The following is a 15,365-nucleotide window of genomic DNA, read 5'->3' as shown; positions in this document are numbered from 1 at the left end:
GTGAAGCCTACAAGATTTGCTGAGATAGCATATGCATAGTATAGTCTCCTCTGGGCAATATCTGCCACAGAATATGAAAACTCTGCCTCTCTTTTCTTGGCATGAAAACTTCTCTGAAGAACTTGGTGGAATCAAAGCAAAATATTTAAGTTCTTCTGAGTTGACCAGCACCATGTATGGAACCAACAATCTGGTGCCTCATGACTATTTTATACAAAATGGGCAAAGTAAATTTTATGAATTCTGTAATTAATAATTCAAGTCTCATCCTATATATATCCACCCAAGACCTTTTGGATAAATATTGGCCCACTGTGCACCCCTGAGCCTGCACTCCTATGATATAACGTACTTTTCCATTGATTTATTTGTAACAAGCAGTAGTACCTTATTGCAGACGTGTCTTCATTGTATTTGTGATACATAATATTGAATAAATGTACCTTTTATTTATAGAGAGCTAGCAGAAGAAAAATATCAAGAAAACCTCAAAAGAATGCAAGAACTGAGGTCCCGTAATTTTCAACAATTGAGTATAGATGTGCTTCATGTAAGTGTGAACTCACCCTTAGGATGTTTTAAACACACATTCAAACTACAAAACACTTCAGTTTCTGACACTTGTATAGTACTGTGGGCCAAATCCTGCCTGCAAGTGTGGTGTTCAGTTGTGTATTGAAATCTAGAAAACTCATTTGGTTCTGTATTGAGAAAAAATTCCTTCAGTAACTTAGGTACACTTCAACCGATGTCTTTATCAGTCCCATGGCATCATTTTCTTTTCTTAAAATAATTCTTAAAACCAAACATATGCACCGAAATTTTAAAGGCAATCTGCTCCCCTCTCCCTACCTCCCGCACAAAGTCATAGTTCAAAATAAATTCATTTTCAAGGTAGTGTTAAGACTGTAATCTCCAACATACCATACTTTGGTAGGGCTACTGCATCTTTTTATTTATTTAGCTAAGAAGATTACTTTGAACTTTCCATCCAGCCTTTAGTAAGAAGGACGTCTCAGAGTGTCTCCCCATGCAAGCTTTTATTTGGCCTAAAGCTATCAGCAAGAGAAAATAGGTCAGTTTAGCACCCGCTCTGCAGCTCATCACAGATGCCACAAAGATCATTTGAAAACGTCAATCCACACATTCTAGAATTATGGCTATGAACTTGTTTAGTGCTTAATAGCTTCTCTCTGCCATGCCAATAAATTTCTGTTTGATACTGTTTCTGGTGAATTAGTGATGTTTAATCTGTTTTCAAGAAATAACAATAGCTAGTGATCAGTTTTTTAAAAATGATTAAAAAGTTGCCTTAAAACATATCCAGCAGATGTATAGATCAGGGTATCTGTTATACTGTGGTCATGCTGGGGTTTCTAACTGTTTATATGTATTAATCTTGCTTCAAATAAGGAATCTGATGAGCAGACTTCAAAACATCTGATTCAATCTCAGCCAGTCACTGCAATGGACTACATATCCATAGGACATAAAGAACCAACTGAAAATGAGACACCAGGCAGGCTCTGTATGTCTGAACCTGTGGAGCATGGTAAGAGTTTGAAACTGTATGGCAAGTTAATCCTCTTTCTATTTGAAACCTCATGGCAACAGGGCAAGGTTTCATTTATTTCTCCTTTGGCTAACTTATTACAGAGAAATTGCAATAAAAATTAATCAGGGTTGCTAAGGAGTTAAAAATCTATCAGAGAAAGAAAGATAGATGCTGAATATGGGACTGCAGTGTAAAAACACAAGGATTTTATGTTTCTTGAGCCTGTGGGAGCTGGGAGTATCCAGGAGCGGTGAACAGTGCTTCCAAATGAGGGGCTGGGTTAAGAAACAGACAGCTTCCATCTTCACACCTTCAGGGCTATGTCTAGACTGCAAGCCTCTTTCGAAAGAGAGCGTCTAGACTGCACACGGAACTTTCGAAAAAGCAAGCCGCTTTTTCGAAAGAAAGCAGCAAGTGAGTCTGGATGCTCTCTTTCTAAAAAGCCCTGTTTGATTTCAAGATCGCCTTTTTTCGAAAGAGCACTTTTGAAAAAAGGCGTTCTTCCTCGTGGAATTAAGTTTACCGCCGTCGAAAGAAAAGCCGCATTCTTTCGATTTAATTTCGAAAGAACGCGGCTGCAGTCTAGACGCAGGTGAAGTTTTTTCGAAAAAAGGCTACTTTTTTCGAAAAAAACCCTGAGTCTGGACACAGCCCAGGTGACTGCTGTCCAGACAACATTATGCTCAGAAGCCATTTTCCTAGCTGCAAGTGAACTGTAGGATTGTCCTAGGACATGAGCATTTGGAATGTATGATGTGATTATACTGTATGCAAAAGCAGATGAAAACCTTTTAAGTCTTACTTGTCTGTATTGTTCTAAAATGTTTACTCACCATCTTGGGGTTGTGAAAGTCTATACAACATTTGCCTTGCTTGTGGATGGATGAGCAAAGGAAAAACTCAGGCCTGCATATTGGGCACAAAAAGTTTTACAAAGAGTAAATGTACTCCCCTTTAGTATAATATCGCCTTTTCTGACAGCATGCACATTCTGTTTTTTTAACTTTTTAGAATGGTAGCTCACTTTGCTCCTTAATGCTTAGACAGCAGATCCTCTATTTTTCTGTGTGCCTGTTGTACTGGTGAAAGGTCAAAAATCCTGGTGGCTGAAGGCTTCCATTTATTCACAGAATAGGCATATTATAGCCAAAGTAATGATAGTTCAAGTTTCTATCCCATGTGTTTTAACCATGATCTGTAAGGAATTGTTCCTAAGACCAAAGTAGCTTGGCCTTCATGCTTGTTCAATGATTGTCCTTTGTGCTGAGACTTCCAAGTGGGGCAAGTGGTAGTGGTGGATTTTGTAATGTGGGTACTTGTCCACTGGGAACAGGACTAAAACAACCAAACTCCATGTCAAATTGAAGAAATGTGATTTTTGAAGTCAGTAGGGTTGCCAGATAGTTTAGGCAAAAATACCCAACATCCCGCCTGCCCCCCCCCCCCAAAAAAAAACAGGAAAAAAATTCTGTTGGGGGGGAGGATAGGGGGGGAGACCAAAGTTGTTGAGCAAAAAAAAAAAAAAAAAGGACCTCGACAGCAGTTAAGTAAATAAAATAAATAAAAAATCAGCATGGCCCCTTTAAGAAGAGGCTTTTTTTGCTGGCGGCCATTTTGTTTTTCTTTCCAGCCACAAGACATGTCCCTGCGGAACCAGGTGGGGGGCGGGTTGCTTGCTGAGTGTGTCATAGAGTTGTCAGGTGTCTGGTATTCGCCTCCTGGCAGGGGGAAAAAATCAGAAAATACCGGACATTTTAGGTGTCCGGTATTTTCTGAATTTTTTTACTGGACGGAAGGCGGAAATATCAGACTGTCCAGGTCAATACCAGACACCTGGAAACCCTAAGTCAGTGAGCTTTGGATCAAACTCATAAAGTGTAAAATAAAAAAGGAGCATGTATATGAAATGTGTGTGTGTAAATAATTTATGCACTAGGGCTATACCTAAACAGTTCAAAGATTTTAATTAAATTATAAATAACTTCTGTGATGTACTAACTTCACAAAGTCTGCCCAATGTGGTTAATAAGTGACATATTAACTGTGAATTACAGCCTGTCAAAACAGCATGTTTGTTAGTTATCTCTAAGTTTATATGAAAGGCCGTTCGTTGACTGGGCAAAATAATTTTGCGTTGATTACATGTATAGGAAAGTTCAAGAAATTAAATATATGTAATATAATTTTTTATTAATGTGCTTGCAAAAGGGAAGTAAAAGAATAGTTTTAAATTTGTAGTATTTCAACTTCAGACATTATTCATTTTATTGAATAATTACCATACAAGTAAATTTGAATCAGAAACTCATAAAGCTTCCATTACTCTTTCTGTAACTAATTCAAGTTATTTTGTGATTTGTAATAGTAAAATTTTTCTTTGGGCTAAAATGACAGTTGAATAGGTGACTCATTTTTAATTTTGTTAGCAAATATTTTTATGATCTCTAATCATAATAGTCATGACTTTTTTCTGATGAAAACCAAAAAAAATTATTGAAACCTTTCACCCAGCATATTCTGGTGTAAAAAGTAGTGCATTGAGCTAATTTAAGCGGCAGGATTGTTTATTCTAAATTTGGCCTCTGTATCTATTTGGGAAGTATGACTTCATTTTGCACAAACAAATCCACAAAAAACCAAACTCTTCAAAATATATAATAGATTTATACTTGTATATATGCATTAAGTGCATTATTTATTTAAAACTATTGAGACTACTTTCCATTGGTTGCTCTGGTTTAAAGTATAAACTTTTTATTTAGATATAAACTAAATTGGAAACATTAAAAATGCTTTAAAAATAGAAAATGGCTTTTAATTTTCAGTATAGGTGCATTTATGCCTAACATAGTTGGCTTGCTCTTTCATAGTATCAAGAGATACATTCTGTGTGGGAGAGAACACAGCTGCTAGAAAGTATGTCCAAGGGAGAGAGACAGTTGCACCTAGGAGACAAAGGAGCAATAAAAATGAGGCTGTGAGTGGGAGTGTACCAGGGGAAAAGCAGATGTAGAACAGCATGTGAGCAGGGAGGAAGTCTATGTTTATCTTTAGAGTTAATCCATTCTAAATAAATCCGAGGGGCACTTATGACAAGGATTGATTGAGAGCATAGGAATATAGCCTAACTTTGTACCCCCATCATTCATAAGTTTGGCAACAGCCAACTGCACAAAACTATTGTTAATTTTCAAGTTATAATTTTCTGCTGAAGCTGGAGTTCCCCAATAATATTTATGTTTGTGTCAATATGCTATAAAGCACAAAAATAAGAAAACTTGGAACAAGTCTATACAATGACATTTTGAGGTTCTTATGCTTTAATTGAAAGTTTATCAAGATGACTATGAAATACGTGTATTCTACTAGAAGAGATCATCCAATAAGAATTGGAAGATTTAGTTTAATTAGTACCTCATCTCTAAGAGGCATGGAGACTCAATCAAATTTTGAACTATTAGGTATATCTATTACAACTTGAAAAAAACCCTAAGGCCTTTATGTTAATTAAAATGATGAACAAGCACAGAATAATTGGTGATCACTAGTTCAAGCATGAAATGAGGCTTCAGCTTGCTAGAGAAATCCACACCAGTTTTAATTGCTTTCACCATGAATAGAACTTTCATGAAGAGAACTAGTCTATCTGTGCATATGCCTGTCAGAATAATTTTCACTTCATAATCACCAGTATGCATATGAGGCACAGAAATTACCTTCAATTACAAATAATTGACAATTTCCAAACTGTTCCCTTTTTCAGATGATGAATGGGGTCGTAGATAACTAAAATACTACAGAAGCTTCAGGAGGTAGCTGAGTTAGTCTGTGCAGGATAAACATAAAAAAACAACAAATGGTCTGGTAGCACTTTATAGACTAACAAAACATAACCTGCAAACTTGTAGCAGGTAGAGCTAGATACAGAGAAACCCATACTTCTTAAAATTTCTAACACATACCATTGTCAAGTTGACTCTATATCACACTCCTTTTCAAAATCAGGTTACATGCAGATAGTGAACTGTTGTAAAATGACAGTTCTCCAGAACTATGAAATACTAATCAGCTTCTTACATTGGCTATAGAATGTAAGAGGCCCTGAGCAAGAATATTTTGGGGTCTCCCATACCTTTCATCTACTCCTTAAAAATACGTTACCTCCACAGATCAACAAATTTCTCAACACCAGACACATTAATTGGCTTGTTTAAAAAATGAATGTTAAATAATAAGACCAGTACTTGGGGTGATGCTAAATCAGACTCTAAGCAATTGCTGAGTATGCTTATGTCTAGTACCACCACTATATAAAAGGATGCAGATGGTAATTTTAATATTATTTGAAAATAAGTGTAGATTTAAATTGGTTCTTCAACATTTCACTCCTTACTATACCATACAGATGAATTATGGAAATGTATTCCTTTCACATATGGTCCAGGACTGCCGCAGAAACATCTGAGACTCATGGGATTTCAGCTGATTCAGAACATGATTCTTGAACCCAAGTGTTCAGATTCTACTGTTAAGCTAGAGTGATTTGTGACTGCCAGTATGCCTTGACGTTCTGTCATTTTTCTGTATCTACTTTGGAGACTTGGTGAATGTATTCTGCACAACCCTCTTTATTCAGCAGAAAATGAAGAAGACAACTAAAAAGAGAAAAATATGGGCTCTAGTTTACAGAAAACAGTTTGAAAATCATATACAAATATATTGGTTAAACTTTAGCAGAAGGGAATTTAGTCTTAACCTGATGGGCAGTAAAAGCAACAAATGAGGTGAATCAAAAATTATGTTGATTTTCTTTTAATGAGCCAACTTCTTTGCTCCTGTGCAAAGGAGATAAAGGGGCAATGTTGTGTTTGCAACAAACATCTCTACAGAACTCTGATATTTACTCCTGTTGGTGCTCTGGGAGGCAAAATTTGACATTGCTGACATATGCAAGTTTCTACAAAATGGGAATACAAGCTAGAAAAAGATTTGGCTTCTGGGAAGCAATATTATGCATATTTACCCGGTACCAAGAGAACCCTCACCGTGTGTACTGTACTAAATTTATTTCAACTACCTCCTAGATTTTGCATCTCTATCTCTGTCCCTGTCCCTTTGCAAGTTAGTTTGCTGTCAGAAATGGGAAGCGTTTGAAAGGTGCCTGCACTGGTGTTCTCAGGTTCAGTGGAAAGTCAATAAGGAGTGGGCAGGTCTCTCTTTTCTTGAATCATTAACCTGCTGGCTTAGGAGAACTCACTCTGATGTGGGCATAAGGAATCGTAGCAGCTCTTGGCACTTGTGAGTTGGTTGGTCTATGGATAGATGCCTTTGTATTCCACTGAGTCTGCAGATTGTAGACTAGTACAGCCCCAATATGTAGTTGTTTCTTTGTACCCATGTTGGAGCAGAGAATTTGGACTTTTTGACCAATTATATGTAAATATTTGCAGTGTGTGAAACGTAGTGCTTACTGTGTGATAGGGGCTCAGTGAGAATGCCTGCAGCCAATGGAAATTAATAAAACCATCCAAAGAGGTTTTTTTAATTTCCCTAAGTATGTTTTCTATCTAAAATTCATGCATCTTCACTCACCAGAGGGCTAAATAATTTGTTTTTGGTGTATTTTCTTGAAAAGAATATTGTTATTAATCATTGTTGTTCTAACAATGCAGTAGTTACATCAATTCAGCCAGTCATAGCCAGGTCAATGTAGATCAGCAGCATATTTATGCACTCAAAAGAGGAAGAATTTGTTGAATATGTACAAAGGTTTTATGATTTATGAAACTATAATTAATGATTTATAAAACAACTTTTCTTTACTATTGAAATTGTTTCCATAAAGCTTAGCTTTCTTCTGAGCTGATTCTTTTAGTGTTGATAATATCTTCCAAATTTGATGCCCACTTAACCTGGATAATTGGACATTATTGGACAGAAGTATCATGTATAGTTAAACAGTGTTCAGGGAGAAATGTTGATGTTCTGATCTTATTTTTCATTGTCAGATAATCTTCCTGGATTTCTCCATCTCTAGTTTCTTTGCTTAAAAGAAGGAGGCATGAAAATGTGAGACAAAATCTCTTTTCTGCTCACATGCTGTTCTACATTGGAATTGTGTACATATGCTTTGTTCTTTGCTTAATCACTGTTAGTTTAAATGCAAAGAAATTGAATATTTAGTATTTGCTTCTGTTTAAATTATAGATAAAATTGGTAGTCAGAAATAGTCTGCCAAATCTGCACCCATAGGTAACACTGAACTGGAAGAGTCTACTCTAAACTTATTTTTTAAGCTTTATTTCCTCCCATCTAATGACTATCAGGTTCACCAGAGCTACCGAAGAACCCTTTAGCCTTCAACCAGATGTAGTCCTCATTTACTACTTTTATGTTTTAAATGGAAATCACCCTTTTACTAATTTTTCTATAGATTTCATATCCTAGACAAATTTCAACTCACATAATTACATTGTATCTACTACCTAAATTTCCCTTGCATTTGATTATTTTTCTGCTTCTCATCCAAACATTCTTACAGTTTTCTAGCCCATATCATATATTACTTTTTTATTCCCTCTGTATTAAATCATTCATTTTGTAAATTATGGGGACAAATGTGTACTGGGTAATCCTGTATGCATGTTCTCTTTGTCACAAGTATATAACATGTAGATATGTGTTACAAAGGCTCCCCACTCTCCATCCTCGCATGATTATAAGGAAGCAGTTTTGGCTGATATGTACTTGCTTTTTGTTTTTGAAAGCCTTTGTCTTCTGAAATTTTGATTAGCTTTTACTGTTTTTTTGTTCTGTCTTTGATGTCTTTCATTTTACAAAGCATCCCTATTTGTATCATATGAATTATGGTGGAGAAAGGCAAATGTCACAAAACAAGAGTGAAACTCACTTTATCCATTTGGCTGTTCCCACCAGTGAAATATATCTGCAATCTGCATCTGGAGTGAAATGAACATATACAGCTGCTTATGGAGTAGGGTGAGAATTTATCTTGTGGAGGGAAAAAGCTGGTATAAAATAAGAGTACAAGTATCCTTGAAACATAATCAGCCTCACTTGTATAAGGGTATATAATGCCACCGGTGTGAAATTGGCCCACATAGGAAGGCAGGTAGATCAGAAATAAAATGTAGCTTCTGCTCTCATTCTTCTACTTGAAGGTTACTGAAATATAATGTAAGGTAATAATATATTATTTCTTATTCATTTGAATAGTAAAAAGATAATTTCATTGGAATAGCTGGTGCCCATTTTCCTGCCTAATTGGATTCTGAGTAAGGACTTGGATACTGAAGGCCACATTCTGCACTCAATTTACCTCTGTGTAATATGATGTAAATCAATGTAGCTCTGCTAATTTACACTGGTGGAGGATCTGGCCTTTAATATTTTATTGTTCAGTTACTGTGGATAGAAGATATGTGTTCTCATGTGATGACAAATGTATATGATGGCTTTTTAAGGCAGTACCTAATAAGTCGTCAATGATCATATCAGACTGCTGTGGAAGTTTTGATACACAGAAGAATAATATTTACTCTGCTAATGACCTAATTCTCTTGTCACATAAGATTTACACTGGTAACATCACATTGACTTCAGTAGGGTTAATCCTGATTTAGATTAGCATAAATAGGAGTAGAATTGGATTTTAATATGAATAGAAAACAAGGTAGAGTATATTACAAACACACTTTCATTATAGTCCTCAAATGAGACTTTTATGGTGCTTCTCTCCTGTTACCGCACAATACCATGTTTAATTTCTGGGCTTGCCAAACTGTATCCATTTTATCATTTTATCTTTACAACAAAGTGATTCATCTAAGTGACAAAAATGGATAGAGCAATGAAAATGTAAAGCCATGTTCTCATATTTTTGACTCAAAGTGCCACTTTACATTCAAAACAATCTCAAAGCTGAAAGGTCACCATAAGCAAGAGTGGGACGACAAACTTTTTTTTGTTTTTAAAGTATTTATGAACCTATAAGCCACCCATGGTATATTTCTAAATAGAAAAAACAATATGAAGACTCTGAATAGGGTAAATACCTAACCTGGGATTGAAAGGACACACATACAGGTTGGACCTCCTTAATCTGGCACCCTCAAGACCTGACCAGTCTCGGATGAGGGGTTTTGCCAAACCAGAGAAGATCATTTCTGGGTGCACCCCTGTCACCAGTCCCACCTCTCAGCCATGACCTTGCTGTCAGCCTCCCAGCCAGCTTCCCCCTGCCACTGGCCCCTCTGCACACAGGGCTCCTAGCCCCACCGTGGCAGCCCCACCGCTAGCGCACACAGCCACACTGCCAGGCTTCGTTCCCTCGGGGCAGTCCCCCGTCCAGTTGGACTGCTGGGCGACAAGCCCCGCTTGGACTTCAGCCTCACGTAGAAGCCCCGCTGCCTCCTAGCCCTACCAAGCAGCTCTGCTAAGTGGCTTTTTGCTGTGCTGCTGGGCCCACCTACAGGCAACCCCGTGGTCAGGCTCCTGGCCCTGCAGGGCAGCTGCACTGACTCCCAGTCCTGCCAGGCAACTGAGCCACTTTGCAGTAGCAGGGCTGCCAGGCTCCTAGTTGTACTGCCAAGCATCCCCACTGCATCCCTGTCTCTCAAGGCAGTTTCACTGCTGGGCTCTAGCCCTGCTGCCTCCTGTGTACCTCCTTGTAGGTTTGGCACCGGGCGGCAGCCCTATTGCTGGGCTCTCGGGTTTGCTGCCAGAGGGCAGGGCAGCCCTGCTACTGGGCTCTAGCCCTGCTGCAGGGCTCCCAGCCACCAGCCCTCCACCAGGACTCTCTGGTCCTGGAACATCCATGGTCCTTTGGTTAAGAGAAGTTCAACCTGTATAAGTGAATCCCAGATTTGAGGTCAAGCCCTTTTCTTTACCACAGTAATGGAAATCCAGAATAATTCACCAGCTAATAATTATTCCAGATTTACAGTGGGGTAGAAGAACAAAATTTGTCCTGTTTTGACAAACTGGGATACTTTTTTTGTAAGCATTCTCTGTTATATTTGATGACCTACATTGAGACTGTACTACTGAAACAGTGATGAGGAAGCATAGGACTGGATTGTCAAATTACAAAGGATTAATATAAAAAAATAACACAAGTATATATGGGCAAGATTAGAAAGGCCAAAGCGCACAGTCAGATTAAACTAGCTAAAAACATAAAGGGTACCAAGAATACATTTTACAAATATATTAAATGAAAGGGGAAGACCAAAGACAGGGGAGGCATGTTTCTAAATGAGAAAGCTAAAACACTAACAGAAAATGTGGAAATGGCAGACACGCGAAATGACTTTTTTATTTCAGTTTTAACCAAAAACTCCAGTAGCAATTGGACATTTGACTTAATGAATGCTATGCAGTGAGCTAGGATCAGAGGCTAAAATGTGGAAAGAACAAGTTAGAAATTACTTAGACAAGTTAGATATTTTTAAGTCACCAAAGTCTGATGAAATGCATCCTAGAATACTCAAGCAGCTGACTGAGAAGATATTTGTGCCTTTAGCAATTATCTTTGAAAAGTCATGGAAGACTGATGAGATTCCAGATGACTGGAAAAGGGCAAGTATAATGTCAATCCATAAAAAGAGAAATAAGGATAACCTGGGAAATTTCAGACCAGTCCTTTTAACCTCAGTATCAAAAAAAAATAATAATGGAGCAAATCACTAAGCAATTTCTTAGAAGATAATGTGGTGACAAGCAACAGCATGTATATGTCAAGAGCAAATCATGTCAAACTAACAGAATAGTTTTCTTTGATAGCATAACAAGCCTTGTGGATAGAGAAAAATGGTAGATGTGGTATATTTTTACTTTAGTAAGGTTTTTGATACTGTATCACATTACCTTCTCATAAACAAACTAGGGAAATACAGCCTAGATTGAGTGACTATAAAATGGCTGGAAAACCATTCCCAGAGAGCTATATCAGTGGCTTCCAGTCCAGTAGGAAGGACATATCAAGTGGGGTCCTACAGAGATGAGGTCTAAATCCAGTTCTGGTCATATTTTCATTAATATTGTAGATAATAGCATAGCAAGCACAATTATAAAGTTTGCAGGCAGTACCAAGGTGAGAGTGGTTGCAAGTGCTTTAGAGGATAAGATTAAAATTAAAAATGATCAGGACAACTTAGATAAATATTCAGAAGAAAATAGGCTGAATTTCAGTAATGACAAATGCAAAGTACTCCACTTGGGAAGGAACAGTCAGTTGCACACATACAAAATGGGAAATGACTACCTACAAAGGAATGCTGCAGAAAGGGATCTTGGAATTATGGTGGGTCACAAGCTAAACATGATTCAACAGTGTACACTGTTGCAAAAAGCAAACATCATTCTGGGATCTATTAGTAGGAGTATTGTAAGGAAGACACAAGAAATAGTTATTCAACTCTACTTTATGCTTATTGGGCATCAACTGCAGTATGGTGTCCAGTTCTGGGTGCTGTATTTCAGAAAAGATGTGGACAAATTGGAGGAATTGCAGAGAAGAGCAACAACAGTTATTAAAGGTTTATTAATGTTGAGGTAGCATGAGCCTTACACATCTTCTCCAGCCCAAGGGCATACCAGATCTTGTTGAAACTATTGATGGATTCCTCTGATCTTCAGGTCCAGTGAGCCAAGAAACTGACCCATGACACTTAGAGATCATGCAACTAAATGTGTTCCATTCACTGCACTTTCCACTGATTCAGCATTAATTGGCTGGTGCATCATGACTTTATTCCTGACCGGAGAAGATTTTTCTTCCAAATATTGTTAAAAGGTCTGCCTGCACCCTGCCAAGTCCTAGTTTCCAACCCCATGTTTAGAGCACCAGCTGAGTGGAAAAATCTCACCAGGTCATCCCAACTAGACAGGCCCTGGGCTATCCCAGAAGGGAGTGTGCCTGAATGGTGTGGTGATGTAATGATCTAAGAATACAAGTCCTCAATTTTGACAGATCTAGCACCCAGGGCTCCAGAGGATGTAGGTTTCCAACATTCCCTTGCCACGAGAAAGGGAGACAGAGCAGCATCTCATTAATCTTGAAAGGTCAGATTCCAGATCACAGCCCCATCCTAGACCTTGCATCCCCTTCTGCGTTCCTCCTCCAGATTAGAATCCTCTCCTTCATATGTACCCCTTCCTGAACCCTGCACCTCCTCTTGCACCCCAGTCTCCTGCCCCTAGTCACAACTACCTCCTTCATCCAAACTCCCTCCTAGATGCCACACCCCCTCCTGAACTCCAATCCTTTGCCCTAAACTCCCGTCTACATCCAACTTCCATCCCAGACCTCACTCCTCTTGCATTAATATAATAGAAGAGTGTGGCCCCTGCCCACTTACCAAATTCTTGGAGTGGCCTGCATCAGAGATTATGCTCCCTCCTGCCCTATATTCAGCATAAAACATAGTTTGTGCAGAATCTATCCTTTAGTCTCATCATAAGCTCTCAGAGGAATCTATTGTGGAGCTTGGCATTAGCTGTTTTCTTTTGTGCTAATCACTTTTCAGTTATGAAATTTTCATCACTCACCTTTATCCATTCATCAGCTCCATTCCCCTAGTCTCTGTTTTATAATCTATTCCCCTTTTTTGTATACTCCACTGATTATAATATTTTAAATTAATTAATTTAATAAATATGTTGCAATATATTACATCTGGCAACCCCCCTGATTTCATTATCATTCCAAAATAGCCAAAATACATTACAATAATTGCATACATTTATCAGTATATTTCCATTGCTAATTGTAAGTTTTGGATGTATCACTTGGAATTTCAATTGGATAAAGTTTCAACGGAATCTAAATAAGAAACTCTCACACATACAAAGAAAATATAGAGTTAATGGTTACATTTTTCACACTCATTTTTTGTAAGACTTTTTGGATAATTTTAAATACGTTGTATCTGAAAGAGAGGAGCAAAGTCTTAAACATTTTAGGCCACATTTTTAAAGAGTCCCTACTATGGACATACACCATTTGTGTTATGGCTGCATACCTGCATGTATATTAGGGAACTGCACATCAAAAGTAATTACCCAAGATATGAGATCAGAGATAGTCACAGAGATCAAAGGCCTTTAGAAAATGTCACATTTTGCTTTTTTACTCTGGAGGGTACATCTACGCTGCACGCTTATTTCAGAATAAGCTATTCCGGAATAGTTCTGAAATAGCTTATTTCAAAATAGCACATCTACACTACAGGGAAGCCTCAAAATTAGTCCGAGGCAGGTGTCCCTAATGTGCTATCTTGATTTAGAGCCCTAAGAGGCACTGTGAATGAATAACTTAGAATGGCCCTGGTGAGGGGCTATTTCAAAATAGCAGCTGTGGAGCATCTACACATGCCTTATTTCGAAATAACTGTTTTGGAATAGGTGTTATTCCTCGTAGAATGAGGTTTACAGATTTTGGAATAAGCCATCCGTTATTTTGAAATTATTTTGAAATAACGGAATGGCTGTGTAGACACTCACATAGTTATTTCAAAATAATGCTAGTTATCTTGAAATAATGATGCAGAATACACACCCTGACAGAGTAATTGTTATAACTAATTGTTAAGCATACTTCAGTGTAATTAGCACAGTATCCTCATAGCCATAAAGACTACAGTATAGAAATGTCCTTGTGATTCCATAGTTAAGGTTACATGACAATTTCTACTCTGTGCCACCCCACTGCAAGAGCTCCAGCCATAAGGGCAGGATGGGTTGTGGCCTGAACATTGCTATACCCCAGATAATTCCCTTTTCATACATAAATCTAACTTGCACAGGGGCTAAGCCGGGTTTCTGCAACCCTCTTGTAAAGGAAACATGAGATACCCTACACTGGTTCCAGCACTGGGATGATAATATTGTAATTGTTATAAAAAACATGCAACTTTCTTAAAAGATGTGGCTGTGCTTACTGTCTACAGTGTATATTAAATACTCAATTTATGCATAAAACTATCTTTTTCTGGATAATTAGATGTGGGTAATTGTTTTGAGAGCACCTTATTCATGTAAATCAATCATTAAATATCAAGTCTGCGGAGACTGTAGGAACAGCAGCATTTCATCATTCCAATGACCCAAATGAGATGCAAATCATTTGATAAATGCTTTGGTGTAACTTTTCATCTTCTCTCAAAATATTCTTCTGAGAGATGCATCTTCAACACTAATGCAATGAACATTTTAAGAGTGGAATAAGTGTAAGCTTTAGTCTTCATTAATTTCAACATTTCAAACATTTTGAAATCATGGGGACAGCAAAATATGTTCCTAAACAGTTGCCATTATTTTCTGATGTCTTTTTTATTGCTTTTTTAATATCTTAGCATTCATAAGTAGAGCCTACATCTATCTTTATTTAACCTTGATTAGCCACTTAACTGCCCATGTTCTGACTGGGTGTTTTTTAAATCAACCCTGAGAGTCCCTTAACTCTTTTGTTGGATGAATGTTCAGATGCATTCGCTGATAATTCTAAATACATACAATTAGTAAATACTAACCAACACAGAATGAAATTAATAAGACACATACTTAGATTAATATATAATATTTTTCACAAATGTACACATTTTGTAGCAAATATTTACAGAATTGTATAGTGTTTACATAGCTTCATCAGGACTGTGTGCCAATTTTATAATAATGAGGCTATAATAGCATCTATGGTAAAGCAGAAATATAATCCATTCTGTTATTCTGTGTGTAAGGCCTGAGTCTTCTCTTTCTTAGGCCACATCTCCACTTACCGGAGGATCAA

The 15,365-nt window shown here is 37.6% G+C and overlaps 1 protein-coding gene across 6 annotated transcripts in view; it reads left to right on the top strand.

Annotated features, from left to right (window-relative positions):
• The window catches only part of NEK11 (NIMA related kinase 11), a 214,479-nt gene that overhangs the window by 117,838 nt on the left and 81,276 nt on the right, over positions 1–15,365 (top strand). For all 6 annotated transcript variants that reach the window (XM_006117584.5, XM_089776602.1, XM_006117582.5 and 3 more), the window contains 2 exons: positions 457–550; positions 1,414–1,552. In XM_006117584.5, the coding sequence (XP_006117646.3) occupies positions 457–550; positions 1,414–1,552 (233 nt within the window). The remainder of the gene's footprint in view (positions 1–456; positions 551–1,413; positions 1,553–15,365) is intronic.

Source organism: Pelodiscus sinensis, chromosome 2 (genome assembly GCF_052426305.1).
Source record: "Pelodiscus sinensis isolate ZL-2025 chromosome 2, ASM5242630v1, whole genome shotgun sequence".
Taxonomy (NCBI): domain Eukaryota; kingdom Metazoa; phylum Chordata; order Testudines; family Trionychidae; genus Pelodiscus; species Pelodiscus sinensis.
This window is presented reverse-complemented; position numbering and strand designations above follow the sequence as displayed.